At 42.7% G+C, this 23,703-nt stretch overlaps 1 protein-coding gene and 1 non-coding gene across 3 annotated transcripts in view; one reads left to right on the forward strand and one right to left on the reverse strand.

Moving 5' to 3' along the window:
• LOC141003878 (E3 ubiquitin-protein ligase DTX4-like) overlaps positions 1-22,106 on the reverse strand; it is a 39,718-nt gene extending 17,612 nt beyond the window's left edge. Inside the window, exons 1-4 of one of the 2 annotated variants that reach the window (XM_073475361.1) lie at positions 21,814-22,106; positions 20,526-20,752; positions 3,088-3,302; positions 1,171-2,066 (exon numbers count right to left, since the gene is read on the reverse strand). In XM_073475361.1, the coding sequence (XP_073331462.1) occupies positions 1,171-2,066; positions 3,088-3,302; positions 20,526-20,736 (1,322 nt within the window). In that variant the 5' untranslated portion in view covers positions 20,737-20,752; positions 21,814-22,106. Of the gene's footprint in view, positions 1-1,170; positions 2,067-3,087; positions 3,303-20,525; positions 20,753-21,024; positions 21,452-21,813 lie in introns of those variants that run through there. The other variant, XM_073475356.1, reaches the window with a different exon arrangement.
• Positions 22,107-23,009: 903 nt separating this feature from the next.
• trnat-ugu (transfer RNA threonine (anticodon UGU)) lies at positions 23,010-23,082 on the forward strand. Its single transcript has one exon. It is a non-coding gene; the product is annotated as a tRNA-Thr (tRNA).
• The last annotated feature ends 621 nt before the right edge of the window (positions 23,083-23,703 follow it).

Below are 23,703 nucleotides of genomic sequence, written 5' to 3' on the forward strand. Positions count from 1 at the left end.
GTCTCCAACACGTTTGCACCTGTTGTCATTTACGCAATCACTCTTAGTAAATTGCCCGCAAACCGCGGTTCAACCCCACATTACCCCACGTTATAAAGGTTGGATGTATGCATGTTTGTATGTGTGTACATATTTAGGGTTCCAAGCCCAGGCGTGCATTCTTGTGTGAGTGTTTCTGCGTGATTGAACATGCAAGCTTGCAAATGTCAACAGGCTGATGAGCATTTGTCAACAGCATTTCTCACTGCATGTCCATACACACTTAATAAATGTTTGTGACTGCAACACAACTGCACGATATGGGAGAATATCCAGTGTGAGATACACTTTGGATATTGTGATGACATTGTGATGAACTGAGAATAAATGTTAAGTTTCAGTGTCTCAGATTTGAAATCCCTGAAAGTGACTGCTGTGTAATTCAATTATTTTTAACTTTAATGCGGATTAACAATAATAACATCACATCACTCCAGTATTTTATTATGTGCATCCTGCTCTAATCAAAATAAAAAGAAATTGTGCTACAAAATGTTGGTTATCTTTAAATTTACACCAACAGTTGTTGATGCTAAATCTGAATTAAGAAACAGCAACGCAGAGCAGGAGCTTTATGAACCTCGACTGTTCTTATCCTACAGCTCCTTGTGATGTTTATTGTGGAAATTCATATAAATAAAATAAATTTAAAAAAATTAGTAACTTATGCAGCCCTGGAGCAAACCACAATCACCTTCATCTTCCTCAGAACATGCAAATAACTAGAACCTGACCGATACTTGATTTTTGAGATGCCATGACTGATATTAGGTAGTACAAATTCCAATATCAATACATCAGCCCATATACCCAGCATAGTTTTGCAATGATTCCTCAAATGTGGTTATCAACTTTTTAAAAATAAATTGCATGAGTAACAATGGGGATTTAATAATTAGTAATAACCTCAAGCATCTTTAATCTGTGAAAAAAAGTGTTATCTGTGTATATCAGACAACATATACGCAGATACCGATATATCTGTGATAGGCTAATATCAGGCAATAATATCTGCCAACCTATATATTGGTACAAATAACTGTAGAAGACCTCTGATGAAGCTCCCGGTACAGTGTGTGTGTGTTATTCTACAGTCAGATGGTCACTTGTGTGTGTGTTTGATTTACTCACCCTGATGCTATTAGCGCTCTGGACTGGGCCATTGCAATCCTCTGTAACGTTGGTCTGCTCAGTCCAGCTAAGCTCGATCTCTGTGGCAATGGAGCATGGCACACATTTGCCGCTGATGAAGGCGTGCGCTGTGGCTTCATCACCATTGGTGATGGAGAGGGCACAGGAGAGGGGGGCGTGGTCACACTGTTGGCAGGGGAAATTAATGTGGCTGTTGGCACCGGTTCATTGGCTGACGAGGAGTGCTTGGGTGGAATGGACGGAGGATTCACATTCGGGTTGGATGATGGAGGCTGAGGAGGTGGTAGGGACGGCGGAGGCGGCCTGTTAACAGAGGAGATACCCAGAGAGGAGGTGCCGGCAGTGAGGGCAGCCAACGACTGAGCGAAGAGCTGGGCGTTCCTTCGCGGAGAGGCAGTGTTTCTGGAAATGGCAAGGCCGTGCGGCAGCGTCTGATAGTAGTTGGAGTTGGAATTGGAGTTCTGCTGCTGTCCTGGTCCTAGAGTGGCTGATTTTGATGGACTCAGAGGTTTGGAGGTGATGGCTGCTGTGTTCTTGGTTCGTTGCATGGTTAGTGAGCGTCTACCTAGAGTCTGTATGCCTGCTCCTCCTCCCCCTGCTCCTCCTGTGTTGGTCTTCACACTAAGGACCAGCATGCACTGCTGGCAGGAACAAGGTTGGCCCAGTCCAATAGCTGGTAAGCCCCCATTGGGGTAGACAGAGCTTCCAATCCCCAAACTGGTCCCCGACACCCCAACACCAAGCAGGGCTCCTGTTAGGCCTCCACCCCCTCCTCCACCTCCTCCTTTGGGTACTGGGAGAGGACCAGACACTAAAGGGTACGCCATGTCAGCACGTCTCTGGAGCCTACGACACCTCTGGCTCTGTCTATTCACCTGCATGACAGAGCAAAACATGAGCTTATGACATTTCTGGTAGCTTGTTAACTTTCCTTATGGGGTCATCACATGAGGAGCATGTTGCAGCTTCAAAGCTAAATATCACTCATTTGTAAGGATAAGGAACAATACCAAAAACTCACGGTATGATATCATCATGATAAATGCTCCACAATACGATATTTATCACAATATTTAAAAAAGGAAAAGAAAAAAAATGACTTGAACAATGCCCTTTGATGATAAATCTGATGTGTACAGCATTTATTGTTTGTATACAATTTTGTTTTTACTGTTTACTCAAGGTACTTATGCTTTACTTCTGTAGTTTAATAAAAGTACCCTGCCATGACCTAAGCATGTGTAAAAAGTAGCCACTAGCAATCCCTCCATCCCTCTAGTTGTACAGCAGGACTACCAGGGCATCCAGGGGGATGTAGCAAGGAAGGATAGCCGAGAACAGGCATTCGACCGCCGGTCCCACCTATCTTCCTCCCTCTTGTTTTCCAGCAGATGACCAGGCCCACAAAAATCTCTGTTAGCGTAACTGACACATTATTATTTCCTTATGCATGTTCAGTGGCTGTCTGGTGTTAATGGGTTGATGATGTGTTTTTGTCATGGTTGGTTTGTAAAAACAAACACCCAGCAGCGTAGCTGATGCAGCGGATTGTGAGCCATAGTTTCCCAGCCGACAAATAACAGTGACAACTGGCTGTCGCAGCTGCAGTGCCTATGGGCCCTGCGGACAGCCAGCCTGTGTACTCCACCTAACGAGCCTAGAGACCCCCTTGCAGCGAAGTGCTGCTCTGGAGGATACAGGAGCAGCAGAAGACCAAGAGGGAGGCTTGAGTGTTGGTACAGCTCTGAACCACCACTGAAAATTTCCATAGCTACTGTGACGACGGAATCGCGAAATTCGGTACATCATTGCATCCCTACTCATTTGGTAGAAGAATTAAAGGTATTAAAGGTATTGACAATCTCACTGATGTCTGTGTAAAGACTTTAAACTCACCTGTGTCATGTTCTGAAAATCAATGAGGTAGCAGAAGCCGAGTGGTGTCAGATCGAGGCAGGGCTGCTTGCGGTTGTGGGCGCTCTCGATGGCAATGGCCACCTCCATGTCGTAGGGTGTCCACGTACCAGCATCGTTTTCCCACTCCCACTGCCAGCCCTGACCTGGGGCTGAGGCTGGGTCATAAAAACTCCTACGCACCGGACGGATGGTTCCTGAGTTAGAAAGTGGAAGAAAAAAATGTGTGTTAGTTAATGACTTTGTCCCACTAGGTTTACAATAGTTAACCAGGAACCTCTTCACCATGTAAAAGACACAAGGTTTTAGAAGCAAAGCAAAACTTGTAACAACACGATATTTATGTAAAGCTTGGTAAGAGCTTCACAAATGAAAAACGACAACCAAGTAAAGAATTACAATTGACTAATATCAAATTGAAAAAAAGCTTTTAAAAATGAATCTAAGAAGGACAGACTGACGCTTTGGGTGGCAGTGCAGGTTGAACACCAACCCAAAGTGTATCCCACGATCTGGGATAAGACTCAACAATCAACTCGTGCATGGAAACATGTTTGAAATTATAGGAACATTAAAAAATGCTTAATATAATCAAATTTAGATCATATTTAAATTTTTCAGCCTATATGTTTTAGAGGAATTTTAATGATTGGATTATTTAATTTGTGGTTAAATATACTATACTAATTAAGACTATAAAAACCCTGGGAAGACTGCATGCGTTCAGCACCTGAATCATGGCTTACCTACTGCTACTAGATGCTTTGGCAAATCTCAACTTAGGGGAAACACACGCCGGTTAAATCCCCTGCCTTCACACCTCCCAAGTACCAGCTCGGAGTTGTGGCCACAAGTTCATTTCAGAGAGAGATAGGAGACAGGCCAGGCATTTCACAGTCCTCTTTGAGCCGTGCGCCTCCGAGAGTACTGACAGTGATAATATCATTCATGCCCCAGTACATATCGTTCCTGTACACTGCTAACCAGCAGGTAGAGATTAAGAACGCTTTTTTTTGCTGTCGCGCCAAAAATCCCTCCCTTCCCATCCCTCAAAGCTGTATCACTCTATTAACGTCCAAATAATATCAGATGCAAACTGCCACCTTCTGAATGTCATGGCCCATTGGCCAGGGGGAGCACGGTAGCATGGTAAGAACGTTTGGTGCATATGGAGTGGAGTTTTTCTCTTGACAAAAGATTATATAAGAGAAATTTAAGAGAATGTCGCTGGATGAGGCCCACTGTGAGTTAGTTGGGTCTCAATGGCCAACAAGTGCGTCGCACAACGCTGGCTACCCTGGATGTGCCACCATGCCACACTGACAGATACCCCACTACTCACACAGACCTCCATACAGAGTTCAACCGCCTCTTCTCTGACTTTGCTAAGATTGAAGGAGAACTGGAGCTGATGTCATCTCCCCTGTCATTCGACAGAGAGAAAACGCCCCCAGATGTGCAACTAGAGCTGATTGACATGCAGTACGACATTGCCCTCAAAGAAAAGTTCACTACATCCATACTGGACAACTTTTACTGCTCACTGAAGGAAACACAGTTTCAAAACCTGCAGATGATGTTTTGTTTGGCTCCACACGTGTGTGAACAAACTTTTTCTGTGATGAACTTCAACAAGTCACATTACAGATCACGACTGACTGATAAACATCTGTCCTCTGTCCTGAGCATTTCAACATCAGACATGAAGCTCGACTTTGATGCTTTTGCAAACAGAGGTGACGTCTCAACTGTTCCCATCAGGCTTAATTACCTGGGTAGGCATCGCTTTTCATGTTGCCATTCATAAATATCTTACAGTCATAATTCATTCTCATAGGTTAGTTACAGTTACATCTGTAACACTGAAAATAAGTTAATATGGTCTCTACATGAAGTGTAAGAACACACACTTGTTCAGGAATAGTTAATATTAGCCTGGTCTTTTCTTCATTCAGTGCTGCAGGTCTGTTCTGCATGTGGTGCTTAAGTTCGAGTCAGTTGCACAAATAACAACAGTCTTAGACTGTTATAAATGATTTGAGTAAAATGAATGAATATGACCATGTATTTATTCATACTGTCTGTGAATATTAATATTTTCTGCATTTAATGGTGTAAGTATGTCCTCTAATGGTGAGCATTACATTCTGACCATTGTTACACAGTCTGCCTCAAGTCCATACCTATTATGTAATGCAACAGGTTTTATTAGTGACCTGTGCATTAGTACATATCAGACAATTGGCAAGGTATACGCAATTTAAAAGTTTGTATTGCACTTAAGTTGTAACCTCAGAGTACCCAAGTTTTACACATACAGCTGTAAAAGATCATGTTTTTTTAAACATGTTACCTTCTGCGTTGGCAAATATCCTCATCCTTCATGTAGTTTATCATACTTCAGCACTATGTTTAATGTTTTTATTCAATTTCCCAATTTGTGGCCAAGCGCTTACATTTTGTGAGTCAGTGTGGCCCTCTGAAAAAAGATGTTGCCCACCCCTGTGATAGAGCTACGATGTAGCCTTTCTCACTAGATGCATTATTTTCATTAAAATACTTGGACGAGTGGGTAAACACATCCACCACAATAATTTCACCAATGAGGGAGGATGCCAGCCTTGTTATACTTGCCGATGCAGGGCAGTTAGTTACATACTTTAAAGAGCACAAATCCACCTTGCCCTTTTACTCACATTCATATACTCATACACATATGTCTTAACGTTCAGCCCAATGCTAAACAATCTAAGCAGTGTCTTAAATAATTAAACACACAAATAAATAACCTGACCACAACAATGTCTCTCTGTCTCCCAGTGGGACTGAGGGTTGGGAGGAGGGTCCCTAAACCAACCAACCAGAAACTACCTCAGTCTTCAGGGGTAACAGGCTATTCAGTCAATGCCAGGACAAGAGAGGAGAGGAAGGCATATGTGAGTGTGTGTGTTTGAGAGTGGGTGAGAGACCAGGACAAAGAGGTGATATTGGCAACGTGGCATCGGCACACAGACATCAAAAGGACGGGGTTGAATGGACGGGGGGTTGCGTTTGCTTGGTGTGGAGACAGAGACAGAGTGGGAAGTGAATAAATAAACTGAGATATCACCTACCGTTTGTTGTCTATAGTTGTCATTTGCTAGAGGAATACTCAACAAGAAGATCCTAACTGACTTCCTTTGAAGCACAAAGTATATGTGAAAGGTAAAGACATATACATGTACAAAGAGGCTTTAAAATGTATATGAGATGAAGTCAAAAAGAGTGTTTGTGAAAGTATACAACCCCCTCCTCCTCCTCTGTCTCTCTCTGTGGAATGACTCTAGTGGCAGGGAGGAGTTGACCATCTGATTACTATGTGAATTTTTTATTTCTTTCTCAAACTGCAGAGTGAACAAGTTCATTCACAGCCAGACAAACTGCAGACTGCAGCCAAGCTGCACTGCTGTCTGTCTGTTTTTCTGATATGGGCAACAGAGGCTGTTTATTTACAAGAGAGTTTACATGATGCCACGCTGTTGTCTCTTCAAGGTTGGTTTAAACTACAGTGACACAGAATGACTCATGACTTATTTTACACGGACTTTCAAACTCTGAATTCTTCAAAACGATAAAGGATAAAAGGATAAAATAGTTAATTTTGGGTAATTTTGGTATGATGTGCAGATATAGATGTAACAAATGGAACGTCTTGCTTTTCATTTGAGCATCCATGTTAACAGGTAAGGGCAGCCACACTGCCGGCGTGAGTAGCACGGGTCATGCACGTGCCAAGTGAGGCTGCAGGAACGTATCATCCAGAGATTCAGAGTCTCGCCTATTTTTTACTGTGACATGCGTGCAGTTCTCGGCACAAATAGATCTGAAAACAGCCTGTAGACAGTCATATTGACATCATACAAGCATTTCACTACAGTGTGAATTATGGTGTCTAAAGAATACGTCACAGACATGAAGAGAATACACAGGGCAGTTTTTTTCCCGCGCACTCTCTTTTTCTTTCCCTCCCTCCCTCTCTTTCTCACTCTTTCAACAGGGTTAAAGGAAATTCACGTCATCATGTTTATGGATAATTGTCAAAGGCAAACTCCATGTAAAAAGATAGGGGTGGCAGCAGCCATGCTGCAGCAGCAACGCTGCCTACGTGGACACACGTGTGAGTGAGTTGCAGCAGCTCAGCAACGCAGCCGTCACACACAAAACAAGCAGGCAGTGTGAACCAAGGGTCAGGGTTATCCTGATGGATTTGCTGTGGAAACACAGTCTATTACAATAAAGGTGTACACCTTAAGAGGTCAAAAACACATGCCGTGACATGACCGATTCAGATAAACCGATGCTGCAGTTTTTGTCAATGTCTTCATAAAAATCTGCGTCTCCACTTTCAGCCTCACGATGGCAGGCCACCAACTCAATCCCAATGAGGTCCTGTTATACAGATTTTAAATGTGGCAAAGAAAAGCACTTGTATGCTAAGGTGTGCTTCATGCTTACAGATTAACCAACACTTGTCAGATAAACAGTGTTACTGGCTACAGTATCAGCTGTAGTAAAGTGTGTTTTTGTGTTGAACACAAAGAGGGTGCATATGGTTAGGATTAGGCAGATTTAAATAATATTCACCAGAACTAACAGCAAACAGCAAATGCCTTAATCCTGCTGCTCTCTCACAGTACCACACCCCTTCTGAATTTTTCCTGTCAGAGCCGGATCAACAGAAGGCGGGCTGCTGCTTTCATATGTCAGTCACAGCTGAAATAAAGTGCAACATGTCTAGGCATGGCCAAACTGGATTTAAGCACCTGTCAAACTGTGTGCAAGTGTAAGTGCAGGGATGGAAATAAATACATTTAAAAAATGAACCCATGGTATACCCTTTTCAAAGTATTTTCTTGGCCTTTATTGACAGGACAGCTTAAGAGATGGGATAAGGGGGGATGACACGCAGCATAGGTATGCAGGTCGGACTCGAACCCTGGGTCACTTCAGCGAGGATACAGCCTCTGTACATGGGTTGCACATGCTACCAACTGAGCTACTGGGGCGCCTGCTGTGGTATATCCTTAATCTACTGAAAGTACTGAGGTAGTTGTTAGTTGTAACCAAGAACATATACACTTGAGCTGAATAAACTGTATACATCTGGAAGGTGAACAACTTTTCATTATGTGTGTGTTGTAGATGGGAAAGAGCACGAGTGTGAGAAATTGAAGTGTGTGAAGTGAATGAGAGAGGACAAAGGGGCCTGAGGCAGGTGGAGAAAAAGACCAGCCATCTGGTCTTTATTGTTCTCTCTACCACTAACCCCTCCCTGCACACTCGCACATACACACTCGCACATACACACACACGCGCGCGCGCGCACACACACACACACACACACATACACACCCTCTTTGTATTTGCTCAGACACTTTTGGATATTTACTCTCCACAGTTTCAAATTTGACTCCTAATCACATTCAATTTGACTTTACATTGTAAGGTCACCATTCAGTTTTAACACATTTTCTCTGGCACTGACGGCTATGCTATTAATAGACAACTGTATCTTGACAAATCGTTGGTTTTGTGGTAATTTACAAAAAGATTCTTTAACATCTTGACTTTATCTTGATTTAGTCTTTTTCCAGGTTAGGGGTAGGAGCAGATTAAAATAATATTCACCAAAATTAAAGATTCCAGAGTTCAACCAAATATTTTAACAACAAGAGGTAGAATGCTTAATTTTGACCAAAACTGTAGTCACTGCGCTCTGGCTATGTAGGGCAGTATAGACCAAAAAAGTAATTAATTAATCGAAAAAAAATAATCCAGAGATTATTGAAAATAATGTTTAGTAGCAGTCCTAGTGTTGTCGCAAACTTTGATCTGAACAGAGCTTCAGGAAGGAGTCAAGTTAATGGACCTTAGTTAGCTTCTATAACAATTCATGAACACCAGATAGGCAGATCTCTGAAGCTACTGATGTGAGAACAAAGTGGCAGAGCGAGTCTAGCGCTTATCCCTGCTCATGATGACGATAGTGTAGGGAGAGGCTCTCTCTCTCTCACACATACACACACACAAAAAAACACACACACACACACACACTTCACCATCTTTTCCATTTCTCACCCCTGAAACTTGATGTGTCCCTGTTTGAACCCAGCCCAGAGCAAATCGGATAAAATTGCTTCTATTTTTCTAATGATAACTTGAAGCAGCTGCAGTGGAGAGGCAAAAGCAAGACAACCCCCAAAAAGGGAATAGTTTTGCATGTGGTGCCCACAGACAATTGCTCTCTCTCCTTATCCTTCCTGACTGATTCTTCTCTAGTTCTGTGTCCTGCTAGTGTCCTTGTCACTTCTGGTAGTATGAGGTGGTACCTGTAACCCAAACAGGTTGCACGGGTAGACCAGCTCCTCCAGGATGGAACATCCATATGTGTGGTCGCAAGAAGGTTTGCTGTGTCTCCCAGCATAGTCTCAAGAGCATGCTCTTGCAGCTCCAGCAGGCAACTGGTGTGCATGTTTCTGACCAAACTGCCAGAAAGAGACCTCATGAGGGTGGCATGAGGGCCCGACGTCCTCTAATGGGACCTGTGCTCACAGCTCAGCACCGTGACAACGCCAACTTGTTAGGAGCATGCCCGGACGTTGTCGGAGTGCATACAGGCAGTCCGGGGCCTTACACACTATTGAGTCACATTATGAGTTGCCATGATTCACGCAAGTTGGATCAGCCTGCCATTTACATTTTTTACTTTGATTTTCAGTGTGATTTTGAATCCAGCCCTCAATGGGTTGAAGATTTTGGTTTCCACTGACTGTTGTCATGTCATTTTGTACTCAATAAATTATACAATGTACATCAGTAAAGATTTTCAACTTGAATAATTTACAAAAGCAGGGAATGGTTTTCTTAAATGTGAAGAGAAGATAGGAGTGAAGAGGAAAATAGAGTCAAAAGACGAAGTAGGAAAATGAGATAAGAGAAGAATGTAGAGACAGTGGATGAACTCACAAGGTCAAGCTGGTCGAGAGTCAGCAACGCAAAATCTTTCACCATTTCTTTCTTTTTATCAACTTCTCTCAGCTGTCACTTCACTTCCCATTTGTTTAGCATCCTCTCACGTCCTTCCTCTTCTTCTCTTGTGATTTGTTTATCTTGATGGCTCACCCGCCTTCTGTCTGATATCATCTCCCATGTCACTGTCACTTTTTCTTCTTTCCTCTATTTGTCTTCTCTTGCGTACATCGTTTGCTTCCTGGAAACCTTTTCCTCTGGTTTTCCATCTACTTCAATACACCTATATTTTCATCCTACATCCTATTTTACATCCCCCTTCATAAAGAAAAAATAAATCACATTCACATGGTAGGTAAACTATAGTACAGTTTGCTGATCAGGAGAACTTGACTTTGAATGCTCTTGTGAGAAGATACAACAAAACTGTCGAATAAATATACTTTGTTTATCCTTTTTCACGTCTGAGTCCTGTGGAAGACTTTTCTCTCTTCAAGTGAAAATACGAGTCAAGCCAAGGCAATATTTGAGCTTCAAACCACCACACTATGTATCTAAAACGTGTTGCATTTAATTCTTTGCCTCCCTGTGAGCCCCTCTAAACTGCATCACATGAGATTCATCAGCCAAAGGTAATCCTGAGTGTGTGTGTGTGTGTTTGTGTGTTTAATGCTTATGCTTGGTCAGTTTCACCTGACTATGGCCAGAAACTTTGACTCGTCTAGTTTAAGTGTGAGGTTGTTAGGCAGAGAGTAAAGTTTAGGTTTGGAGTGTTTAAAGTCGAGGGACATGAACAAAGAAATTCTGACCCAAGCTGTTGTTGCCCATAACTGTGGGATCAATGACACAGTGACATATATATTTACTGATGCCTTCACATGCTTTCTTATAAGTCTGTTGATTGTATGTGGTAGTTGCGGCACAGGCAGTAAATGATGTCCTCAGGAGGCCTACACAGTAACCCAACACGCACAGTTTCACAACATCAACTATGCTGACCCTCTGACCCAAACACAAACCTCTTTCATCTTCCTTACTCTGGGTTCCTTTATTGTCTTGTGATTTATGACGTGTCCATGTAGAAAGCAGACAAGACAGGCAGCCTGCGGTACACTAACTGGAAGCTAAGTTAGTTTTACTTTTGGCAATTTCTGAAGGTTTGATTTATGTTGATGACGGTTCTCGGTTCTCAGTTTCATTTATCTGTCATACCAGCTGGATGGAAACAATGTTTCCTGCTTACTTAGAGCAATGGAACAAAGTTTTTATAGAGACTGAAAAACATCTCGATGTTAAATTTCTCTCTCAGGTCTTGTCACTTTTATCTTACTCCTTTCTATGTCTTGATTCTTAAGCCGTTTGATTCTCCAGACATCTTTTCTTATTCTATCTCCATTCAGTAATATTCTTTCTTGCAGTTGAACTTTCTGTTGCCCTCTCCACATTTTATCCACCTCTCTTCCCTCCAACCTTGTTGTGCCGCCTACTCCCTTCAGCTCTTTCTCTGTCTTTAGCCCTTCTCACACAGAGCTTCCGCAATATCACCGCAACGAAGGCTCGCCTTTACGCTGCCTTTGTTTGTTCACACTGAACCAAGCAGTGCAAGCATAAAGCCGCTCAAGTGTGTAATTTCATACAGCATGCCGGCTGTTAATCTAAAACATGTACCTGCCAACTGCTTATAATCACATGGATGCTGTTATAAAGTGTTTTAAGTTACATCACATAATCATCATCAGTAAAAAGCGGACCCTGTCTGGCTCTCACTCCATAGAGGGATGCTGTTTTTTGTGAGGAAGTTAACTGAAGACTTGGTCAGGAGGGCTGACCGTCGCGGTAACTTCCTCCATATTAAATTTGGTGGGTTTTTTTTATACACGTTGCCAGAGTCAGTAACTGCAACAATGCAATAGTGGAAGGCGACAAAGAGATGGTGAGGTTTTTTGCTCCAAATCTTGTCACATAATCCTCGCTAGTCAACCGCGGGAGCTGCCTGGCTCTTGCTGCCCGGGACAGATGCTGTTTATCGGGCGCAATGTGACGAAGAGTCGCCCTCCGCTGGCGGATCAGAGGTGGAACTAAACTGTCCCACGATTCCGCCTCGGACAGCGGACGATTGGTGCAAGATTCCCACCTTGGAAAGGCAGTGTGAATGGGGTTTTTGTCTCTACTTTGTCTCACCTTGAAAGAGTCCAGTCCCCTGAGTTTTGGGCTCAGAGTCAATTTTCAGCTTCACAGAGTGTGAGAGACAAAAGCAGAGAAAAGGGTGATGGAGGAGAAAAGAGAAAGATAGTGAGAGACACATCCGGTGGACCAGAGGAAGTATGAGACTTTCTAGACAAAAGTAGACACCCTAACTTTAATGGTCAAAGACCAAAAACAAAAGATCAAAAACTCCACTCCGGGAAGCACTGGTTTTGCAATTGCAATCATTCACGTACATTTGAATAGCCCCTATTAAATGTGTGAAATGCTGCTTAACTACAGTAACGCAATTCTTTTTGAATTTATGAGAACACCATTACAGCAAACACTTTCTGCACAGCCCAAATCACTTATCACAAAACAATGCCTGGCTTGATCTCCAATAAAAACTAAAGAGGAGTCATGGAAGGGTTGTATACATCTTTCATTTCAACATCTTGTTAGTCACTAAAACATCTTGCAAAACTCTACTGGGACTGACAAATCAGCGAGCATTCCTACAGGCAGCAGGTTTCCATCAACTCCATTAACAAGGTTACAGTCTGCTATGTAAGCTGATTTCCCAAACTTCAGAGAAACCTACAACTACACAGCTAGATTTCATCTGGAGAAACTTGATTTGATTAGAGTAAGTGTGCATGAAAGATTTCAGACAACTATTATTGTTATTCTTATTATTATTCAAAAAGCCTTATGGATGCATCTTGTAGAGTATCATGTAAATGTGGGTAGTGCATGTAAACATGATCTGTAATTTCCTGCCGAAACCTGAATTGTCCCAGTAACCTGCTTTGTTGTGTGCATGTAAACGTAGTCAGTATTAATGTTTGGTTCCACTCCCTCCCCCTTTCCTCTCACCACGATCCACCCCTCCCCTACGTCTCTGGGGAGTCCCCCATTCAACCCCTGCCCCCCTTCTACCATGACCCTAATGCCCCAGGGCATTGTGGGGGTCTGGGAATGTGTCTCCTTCAGCAAGACCAGCTGGAATGAGAAGAGCAACATGCTGCAGGAGCAGAAAAAAAGATGCCCTCAACGGCTGGCTGACATGGGGGGCTGGAGCTCATTGTGTAATTGAGGCCCAGATTAAATGGCGAGCACCTCTTGTGTTTCACTTCATGTTTTGCTTTTTTTCCTAATAATTTGGTTCATCAACGGTTAATGGGTGTCCGCTTATCGAAAGCAAAAATAACAGAAACTGACATCCCTACTTATAATAATGAACAATGAATGCCGCCATAACTCAACATTCTTATTTAAGTGACACCTACGAAAGCTCAACATGCCAAGAGACGAGTACAGTACTGACCATCCTGTTCAACAGCTGATCTCCGGGAAGTGCAGGGCAGGGACACCACACTATTGAGCACTAGTAAATATGGAGGACTCGGTTAACGTGGGCTGCCACTTGTCGCACAGAAATCGCAAAGCTTTCCTAGAGAGTCGACGCTGAGGACTGGAAGTGTTTCCATAAAGTTGCATGTTGTCAGCTTAATGCCTGTGCTATCTGTGGTGACAGTGCAGAGAGCGTCTGCAAGGCTTTCATCTACGATTCTGCTAAGAGGCCCAAAGTGATGAGGAAATCTGCTCTCTTCCAACCACAACTTCAAGAGCTGTAGGAACTTGCATGATGGGAGAATTCATGAGGACACTGGGAGGGGGATAGACTACAGGCACTCCAAACTTCCTTTTATATATGGCTGTAAAGACAGACGTGTGCATCTTGTTGCTTGCTGTGTCAAAGTGAGGTCAAATCACGTTATCAAAAGACTCCAACATGCAAAACCCAAGAAGACTGTCTGAGCCAGTCTGACAGCCCTAAAGCCCTGTGAGCATCCTATTAGTTTCCAAGTGGGAGAAACTGAGTGGGTTATATGTTTCAACTGCTTTTTTAACAAATCTGTCAAGCTTTTTACTTGATATTGCTTTGGCATCTTTGGTTGGGGCGTTGACAGCATTTCATTAAATCTTAATCCAATACTAAATCAACTTTTTGCCTCCCTTTAATTCTGTGTCCTTTCAAATGTCTTATTGAAAAGTTACCGTTTTTATTGGTCGCTTCATTAATGTTCAGGCTACAGCCTGAACAGATGAGCTGAGCTCAGACACTGGAAGTCTGGATTCCAACTTAAACCATTTTTTACTATATGCAGTCATGGTCAAAAGTTTACACACACTTGTAAAGAACATGTATACCATGGCAGTTTTCAGTTTCAATGAATTTCTACAGCTCTCATTTTTCTGTGATGGAATGAGTGGAACACAAACTACTACTTTACTACCAAAAAACATTCATGAAATTTGGTTCAATAATGAATTTATTATAGGTCTTCTGAAAATGTGACCAAATCTGCTGGGTCAAAAATATACATACAGTAATTCTAATATTTGGTTAAATGTCTCTTGGCCATTTTCAGGTCAATGAAGTGCTTTTGATATCCATCCACAAGCTTCTGGTAGTCCTCTGGATGAATTTGTAACCACTCCTCTTGACGGAATCAGTGACATTCAACTATATTTGTCGACTTCCTGTCACAGACTTGTTTCTTCAGCACAGTCCACATGTTCTCGATGGGGTTCAAGTCAGGACTTTGGGAAGGGCACTCCAAAACCTCAATTCTAGCCTGATTTAGCCGTTCTTTTACCACTTTTGCTTTGTGTTTGGGATCATTGTCCTGTTGGAACACCCAACTGCGCCCAAGACCCAATCTTCTGCTGATGATTTTGGGTTTTCCTGAAGAACTTGGAGATAATCCTCCTTCTTCATTATTCCATTTACTTTCTTTAGAGCAGCAGATCCACTGGCAACAAAACAGCCCTACAGCATAATACTACCAGCACCATGCTTGACAGTAGGTCTGGTGTGCTTGAAGTTAAAGGCCTCACCTTCTCTCCTCCAAACATATTGCTGCTCATTGTGGCCAAACAACTACATTTTTGTTTCATCTGACCACAGAGTTTTCCTCCAGAAGGTTTTTTCTTTGTCCATGTGATCGGCAGCAAACTTCAGTTGAGCTTTAAGGCGCCACGTCTGGAGCTTCTGTCTTGCACAACAGCCTCTCAGCCCATGTTGATGTAAAACACAATTGACTGTGGACACTGACACCTGTCTTCCAGCAGCTTCAAATTCATTGCAGACTTGCTTTTTGGTGGTTTTTGGTTGACTCCACCATGTATTCCACTCATCATAGAAAAAAGAGAGCTGTAGAAATTATTGGCACTAAAGACTGCTACGATGTACATTTTTTTACAAGTGTATGTAAACTTTTGACCATGACTGTACATACTGGTTTAACTGGGAGACGGAACTGAGATTGACATGATGTGCTCGGCACACCAGTTTGCAAAGTCAGTTGGAAAGTCAGTTTTTTTAGTAATTTGTCGGCAGATATCAGGATAATGGCGGCTCCCGTGTTGACCTCTTGAAAGATGACACCTAGCTCACAAACATAAACAAGAGCACAAATCACTGTGCAGAGTGTTTTTTTAAGTCTGTTCCTCTTGAAGATGCAGCCATTGGAATAACTTTGTTAGGGTAAGGCCCATGTTATTTTCACACTATGAGGGACAAAGTTACAAAATGGCCAAGCGTGTCCAAATACATTGTCACCAAGTCGCAGTTGAAAGCTAAGGCCAGCTCAACTGATTTGTACCTCTTGCCACATCCAAGTGTAGGGTGTCAGTTTGTTGCTTCATATCACCCATTTCCATTGAAAATCACTTGTGGCCTGTTGCTTTACCTCTGTTAGTCTGAACACACACCATTTGTATTGTAAGGACCCTGACACATCAGGCCGACAGTCGGTCGTTGGTGAGTGTCTGTGGCCCAGGGTTTCGCAGTTTGTCCCGTACCATTGGCACTATGCAGCCCATGTCGAGGGCTTTTCAGACGACTGAGCATGTTCCATTGGCTGGCTGGTGAGAGAAATCACTCTGATTGGCTGTTCAGCTAAACAAATCAGTGTAGAAAAAGAGAAACAGAAAAAGAAAGGGGAAGCCCCTTTACCCTGTCGCTGTAGTATCCAGTATATGCAGTGGAAAGATCCAAATATTTTTGAAATTGGTGCTAGATGACTACAGAAAACAGAGGAAAAAGGCTGTGGTATTCCATTTTGCTCAATATTTAGAAAACCTACAACAACCTGAATGCACTGTGCAGCACCAGACCAATAAGCCCTCCCACTGGGGGGTGGTGTACTACAAGTAAGGTGCTGCTTTGTTTTGCTCGTCCCATTTGAAGCAATGGTGGCCTACTCAGAAACTTTCTCATATTACATCTAAACAGGCCAGCAGCCGCTAGCAGTGACACTTCCTGCGGCAGGCTCAGCTGCCACAGACCTGCCGTGGCAGCTGCTGCTGTTTGGAGCAGCTGCCACAGACCTGCCACTGTTTAGGGGGTACAGATTAAAATTAAAGAAAGCCCTTTAAGAATTCAGCTTCGGGAAGTAAGGTGAGGTAGTATTAAGAGTGATTGTGGTAATGAATGCGTTACACATGGGACTGTAATAAAGGAGACTCATGGTCATGTCCTGTGTGACTATTATTGGGCTATTAGGCAATTTTGATTCAGACTTTGTTAACTTATTTTAATCAATCACTTTCAGTTCTCTGTTGCAGTTAAGGTTAAGGACAATATGATGTTTTGGGTTAAAACAGAACAAATGACAGACCCTTCAGAACATTAACCACATGTTTGACAGGCTTTCTGGCTCTATATAGTAAGAAGTCCCTCATCATGTAAAGCTTCATTGTCAGCATTAAACTGTAAACTACAGATGACTTATCAAAGATATAGACCCCAAAATCCCAAATGTGTATTATATAGCTTACTAAGTGACCACTACATCTGTCAGTGCATTACACGATTCTAATTTAAAATCATATGCTATGGGCATTTTTTAATACATACTGTATAGGCTAAAATAATATGTTTGGGGGAAAAACCTGTTATTACGTTGATATGACACTCAATGACAATACTGCAATATGTTTAGCTCAGTAGTCTACATGAGAAAGAGACAACAGTAATGAGGACATTATTCAGGAGTTCAGGAGGATTCCAATGTGTATGAAATAGTTCAAACCCAGTGAACTTACTTTGGTACTTGTAACTACCTTTTAGGATGAAAAAACTATAGGTTTAATAGATACAATGTCCTGTGATTCGTTTGGTAGGCTAGGCAAAAAACGGGCTGCCAGGGGAGAGCCAATGAGTGTGACCCTCCAGACTACAACACCAGCTAGAAATGAGCTAAAATGACAGTCATCTTGTCACAAGCAACTTACAGTCTTAGTGAAAAGTTTGCATACACTTGTAAAAAAACATCTATATCATGGTAGGCTTGAGTTCCAAATATTTCTACAACTCTCATTTTTCTGTGATGAATGAACACAGTTCCATACAAGTGTATGTAAACTTCGGATGGCTGGATGGATAGTTTTATCACAGAGACTATATTCAGAGGACTCTTTCCAGCAGCCTCATACATACAGTCGTCCTCAAAATTATTCATACCCTTGCTAATTTTTGTGATTTTCTATTTTTGTGATGAAATGACTGCATTTTTTCAAGTTTGTTTATGAGGTATATGTGACCAACAAGTGAAAGAATGACAACAATACACAATTCAAGAAATTCTTCATTTCAGGGGTATTTTATTCAAGGATTCCCAAAAAATGCCATGTTCAAAATTATTCATACCCCTGACAATATCTCAACAAAAATCTTTGTCCTGTGGTCATTTCAAAATGTTACAATGGAATAAATACCATTAACATTGTTGAACAAATGTTAAACACTGATTTAAAAAAAATAGCATCTTTCCAGAAGAGTATAAATAGAGGAAAAGTGTTCTGGTCATTCTCAATTTCGGGTCATCATGGTCAAGAAGAAGGAGCTCAGTGAAGACCTACGTCGACGTCTTGTGCGTGCCCACAGTGAAGGAAAGGGTTACAAGGCCATTTCAAAGCAGTATGATGTCCCTGTGGCAACCGTCCAGAGCATAATTAACAAGTACAAGAAATTCAATACTGTTAAAAACCTCAGCGGGCGTGGCAGGAAGCATAAGGTGTCCCCCAAACTTGCCAGGAAAATATGCCGAGAGGTCAACAACAACCCCCAGACCACAACCAAGGCCCTAATTGAAATGCTTGACCAGGCAGGGACAAAGGTCTCACGGTCCACCATTGAGCGAGTCTTGCACAGAGGAGGTCTCCATGGACATAGGCCTCGGAAGACGCCGCTGCTCAGGAGGACATGTGCAGGCTCGCCTGGCCTTTGCTAGAGGTCATTTGAAGCAAGATCCCAGCTTTTGGTCAACCATCCTGTGGTCTGATGAGACCAAGTTGGAGTTATTTGGCCACATGGATGCTCAATATGTCTGGAGGAAGAAAGGCGAAGCATATAAACCAAAGAACACTGTGCCCACAGTCAAGTACGGTGGTGGAAGCATAATGCTATGGGGATGCTTCTCTTCCAGTGGCACAGGGAACCTAGTCAAGGTCCAAGGAATAATGAAAAAGGAAGATTACATCAGGATCCTTGATGAAAACGTGAAGGAATCTGCTGAGAAACTACAGCTTGGCCACAACTGGACGTACCAGCAAGACAATGATCCCAAACACACTGCCAAGGTAGTGAAGAAATGGTTCAAGGACAATGATGTCAACGTCCTAGAATGGCCAAGTCAGAGTCCTGACCTGAATCCCATCGAGAACTTGTGGCATCACTTGAAGACCAGAGTGATGGCTAGGAAACCGACCAACCTGACCCAGCTTGAGGCTTTCGCAAAGGAGGAATGGGCAAACATCCCACAGGAGACATGCAGGAAGCTTGTGGACACATACAAGAATCGTCTCAAAGCAGTCATAAAAAACAAAGGCTATGCTATTGACTATTAAAGAAAGACATTGGACTAGGGTATGAATAATTTTGAACATGGCATTTTTTGGGAATCCTTGAATAAAATACCCCTGAAATGACGAATTTCTTGTATTGTGTATTGTTGTCATTCTTTCACTTGTTGGTCACGTATAACTCATAAACAAACTTGAAAAGATGCAGTCATTTCATCACAAAAATAGAAAATCACAAAAATTAGCAAGGGTATGAATAATTTTGAGGACGACTGTATGTATTAATTATATAATTATGTAATAATAATAATAATCATAATGATTATTATTATTAGTAGTAGTCGTAACAATAATTAGTTATTTTGTTCACCAAATAGTTCGTTTAATGTGTTGAATGTTGCGGTGTGTGTTTGTTAGCAGTTGTCAGATAGTCTTGTGTGTTACTGCTAGCCGCTGCTCCGCCCCGTTAACGCTATGTCATAACATCTCTTGACGGCATAAAAAGTAGGCCTTTTTCACAAACAGGTGGCCTGCTCAATGTTCATCTTGCAGAGGTAATCACCCAGTCTATTAATATAAAAACAAATGCTTGCAACCGCTGCCTTGTTTGAAGATGAACTTCAACGTAACTCTAGCATGTACACACTGTAATTGTCCAGGTGCTGCACTACCCTCGTAGTTTGGTTCCATCTTTTTCATTCCGTCAACATCAGGCTATTAATTGACATTCAGATAATCGATTTTTGACATTTGTGAATATATTCTGAATCGTGGGAGACAAGAATCGCGATTCTTATGTGAATCGATTTTTTTACCCACCCCTAGCTGTGATTAGTTGTTATGTTACGACCTCAATCTATACATGTAAAGTGCAACGCTATGGGTTGGGAGTCTTTTGAGAGGAATCTGCCCATATTGCAAATGACCCACATAAATCTTCTCAGGTTAACATCTGGTGGACTGCTGTTGGACAATAGCAAGATCCCAGGGCAGATTCAACTGAACCTCAAATAATGTTCTGAATAACTCACATGACTCATTAATCATGACACTTATTTCATAGAGAGAAACACAGCTTAGCTACACAGTGGTGTGTTTTGGGATCAACAATGATTTAAGGCACTGATGTTGTTAAAAAGCCAAGGCTGTGATCAGACAACAGCAGCAAACAACATCCCAAAGAAGCAGATTGCACAGTAATGCACGACACCTTAAGGTGCCATAATGGCCTTTTAAAGCAAGTTGTAACCCTCGTCTATATATCAAGGGGGTTTATAGCCCTGAACCCTTAATTAAAAGCCCAAACAGTGCACGCTCTCCCTCTGTCACGCTCAACACCTCCCCTGCCTTACCTGTGTCCTGTCTGAACTGGTGCATGGACTGGAGATCTATTATGTATGGCGACAGCCGGCTGTCCACCTGGCCGAGGACCACGCTCCCTCCGCGGGGGTCGCTGCTCCGGATGGCCGCCTCTATCTGGTGGGAGACGGCGGGGCTGTAGGGCCGCCACCGGCCGTGTTCGTTCAGCCATTCCCACACCACCACGGCAGAAGCCAGGAGCATGTTGTTATTGTTGGCCCTGGATAAGGAAATGACCAAGAAAACACCTATTTGTTAGCTAGAAGTATCGCTCAGTCCTCGGCGACGAGGGAGGGATTTGTTAGCCAAAATAAAGGCTGTCTGCTGGAAGCAGAGGCCAGCCACACAGCAAACACAACAACAGTCTTTTCTTGTTTCCATTAGTTTAAATCTAGCTCTATCGAAGTGTACTAGTGTGCTTCTCCCTCGTGATAAATGAATAAAGGCAGATATTAGCCCTGGGCTGAAACAAAGCCAGTTTTTTTATCTTACATGGAGCTGCCGCTGAGCTAACACCGGGGGACGGCGACACATTCTTCAACGGAGATCCGGGCTCCTCGCATGGCCAGGCGGAGAAGGAAATCACGGTCCTCGCTCTACTGCTTTTGTCGTAACACCGTAATACGATGTTAAAGCCGCCGCAAATAAAACGAAGACGAAAACGGCCTAAATACTGTGGCTTGTATTTGCCAGCCCCTGCTCCAGACACACCGATAGCCTTTCCGGGGAGTCGGTTATTTCCAGCGACGGCCTCGGTGAGATTGTTGCCTCAGTGGAGGAAATCTCCTCGGTACGGGGAAAATACGTTTAGAAATGACGCTTCGGTTGATATTTCGTGTAAATCGCTAGGTAGGTGTGTCTGCATATAAATCCCGACAGAGCCAGCCTCGGCAGGCCGGGTGTGGACAGCGATAACTGGCGTGTTTTTCTCCTGTAGTTTGGGGCGTAGCATTCCGAAATGTTGAGAAAGTAGTGGCTTCCCACAGCGCAACCTCAGTAGTAAGGACTCTCCACGGGTCACATGAGAACAGGTTCAACTCATCTGGATCCCCGGAACACAATACTGGACTGCTTTTGATTTTACATTATCAAACACATGTAATTAACAAACTATCCGATGTGCATTTGGTCCAAAATGAAGTGCTTGTATGTTAGTTGAAGAACTCTGAACACTTGGTTCGGCCATATGATGTGTTCACGTGTCTCAATAATATTTTATTTCATAGAATTTTTCTTAATCCCGAAGGAAATTCCGGTGTAGGAGTTGAATCAAACATTCACCTGCTAATCTGAACTTCTGGGTCCACTCTCGTTGTCCAAGACACTCGGAGCCAAATCCAGGATCGTCACAGACCTCTTGAATTGGATCTACCCTTCCGTCCTCTCGGCTCCACCATGGCTCCTCTCTTTCTCTCCCTCTGCACCAGGTGGTTACATGAAAATCCCCCTTCTTGTAACAAAACAGTGAAATGACAAAAATCCAAACGGAAAAGAAGTAGATTCCCTCTAATGGGTCAGGGGTACGAACATGATTCGTCCATGACGCGCTGAAACGGACTCTGCCATGTTTGTGCGGACGCTATCCTTCCGCGTCCATCTTCGAACCTGTTGTGTGAAAACTTTGTGCCGGGATACAGCGAGGAGCCCCCCCACCCCTACACACACACACACACACACACACACACACACACACACACACACACACACCAGCCACCACGGTGCCTGACCCTCCCCACGCCCAGAAGCCCCATAGTGATGGGGTTCAGCCAATAGAAAGAGGGGCCCCAGACACATTTCAAACCAGAGTCCCCCTGTTGACCCAAGAACAGGCCTGATTCAACAGATCTGATGTGCTTTTGTTTGACTTCGGTCTACTTTGGTTGCACCCCAAACTTTAGCAAATTTGCATAAAATATGATTGAAGGCATTTTCTAATCATGGTAGTTATGTTGTAATAAAACTAAACTGAATGATTCCTGAGGTCACGAACCGAACCGGTTTGCTTTTCCATCACCAGGCCGGCAGATGTAATCGGGGAACCGGCATCTCAGCTTCTCTCCGAGGGAGCTACAGGCACTTTCTGAAGGTGGTCACGTGCTGCCACCTGCTGGAAACATGGGAAATGTCAAATCGTATTTTTTGGGTGGTTTACACTCAGTTTACATGGAAGTTAAGCGCAGCATTTGCAGTTATTGGGATATACACAATACCATGTCGTAAGTTAATGCTAATAGCTTTTAGATGTGTTTATAATTTTGCGATCGAATCTTCTGTCAGTCAGTATTTCTGGGACAGCGTCGACTCCGGGGTGCCGGAGGGTACCGCAGCGTGTACTACGGGGAAGAGCTTTTCCTTTTTTTAAAAAAACTATTATTATTGCAATTATTATTCAAGCAATGATTAAAAACATGTCATCACAGGTGAAAAGTCCGCTCAACAACAATTTAGGCAATTGTGACGTCATAGTATGTCACACCGGCTCCATAGCTCAGGGGTTAGAGCACTGGTCTTGTAAACCAGGGGTCGCGAGTTCAAATCTCGCTGGGGCCTAAACATACTTTTCGTTTTTTTTAATAGAGCAGGTAAAAAACGCTACAAAGTATGCATTGTGGTGAAAGCCTCTCTAACAATCAGTTGAACAACTTAAATATAGCTGTATAGAACACATAGCAGCAGTCACAGTTAATTAAAATTAATGAGAAAATAATACAACGCAAATAAAGTTGGACATAGAATTTAATAAAATAACGTCACGATTAACAAGGTTATTTCTTTTTCCTTTCAGGCATGTATTAAAGCAGTTTACTCATCATACAAGTAGCTACATGCAGTTGGACAACACTTTACATGAAGTACCTCTTTTCTGTAGATAATGTGTGACAATCTGTTACAGTATCCCTGCACAATGAATTCATTTTACACATCTGTACTTACAGAGTGAGTTTTCTTCCCATCTCTTTACTGCCTGCTGTAAATGGTTTGTGCAAACAAATAAGGAAGAAAAGCGAAGTTTTCGACGTTAGTCCTTTATGTGAATTGCTACAGTACTGCTTTGTAATTAATATAAACAGCTAACAGAGCTGTAATTTGTAGCTACACATTGCAGTTGCAGACGCTAACGCTGGCTAACGTATTAACGCTAATAGGCTATTTGATGTAACATGTACAGTT

This window comes from Pagrus major, chromosome 1 (genome assembly GCF_040436345.1).
Source record: "Pagrus major chromosome 1, Pma_NU_1.0".
NCBI lineage: Eukaryota > Metazoa > Chordata > Actinopteri > Spariformes > Sparidae > Pagrus > Pagrus major.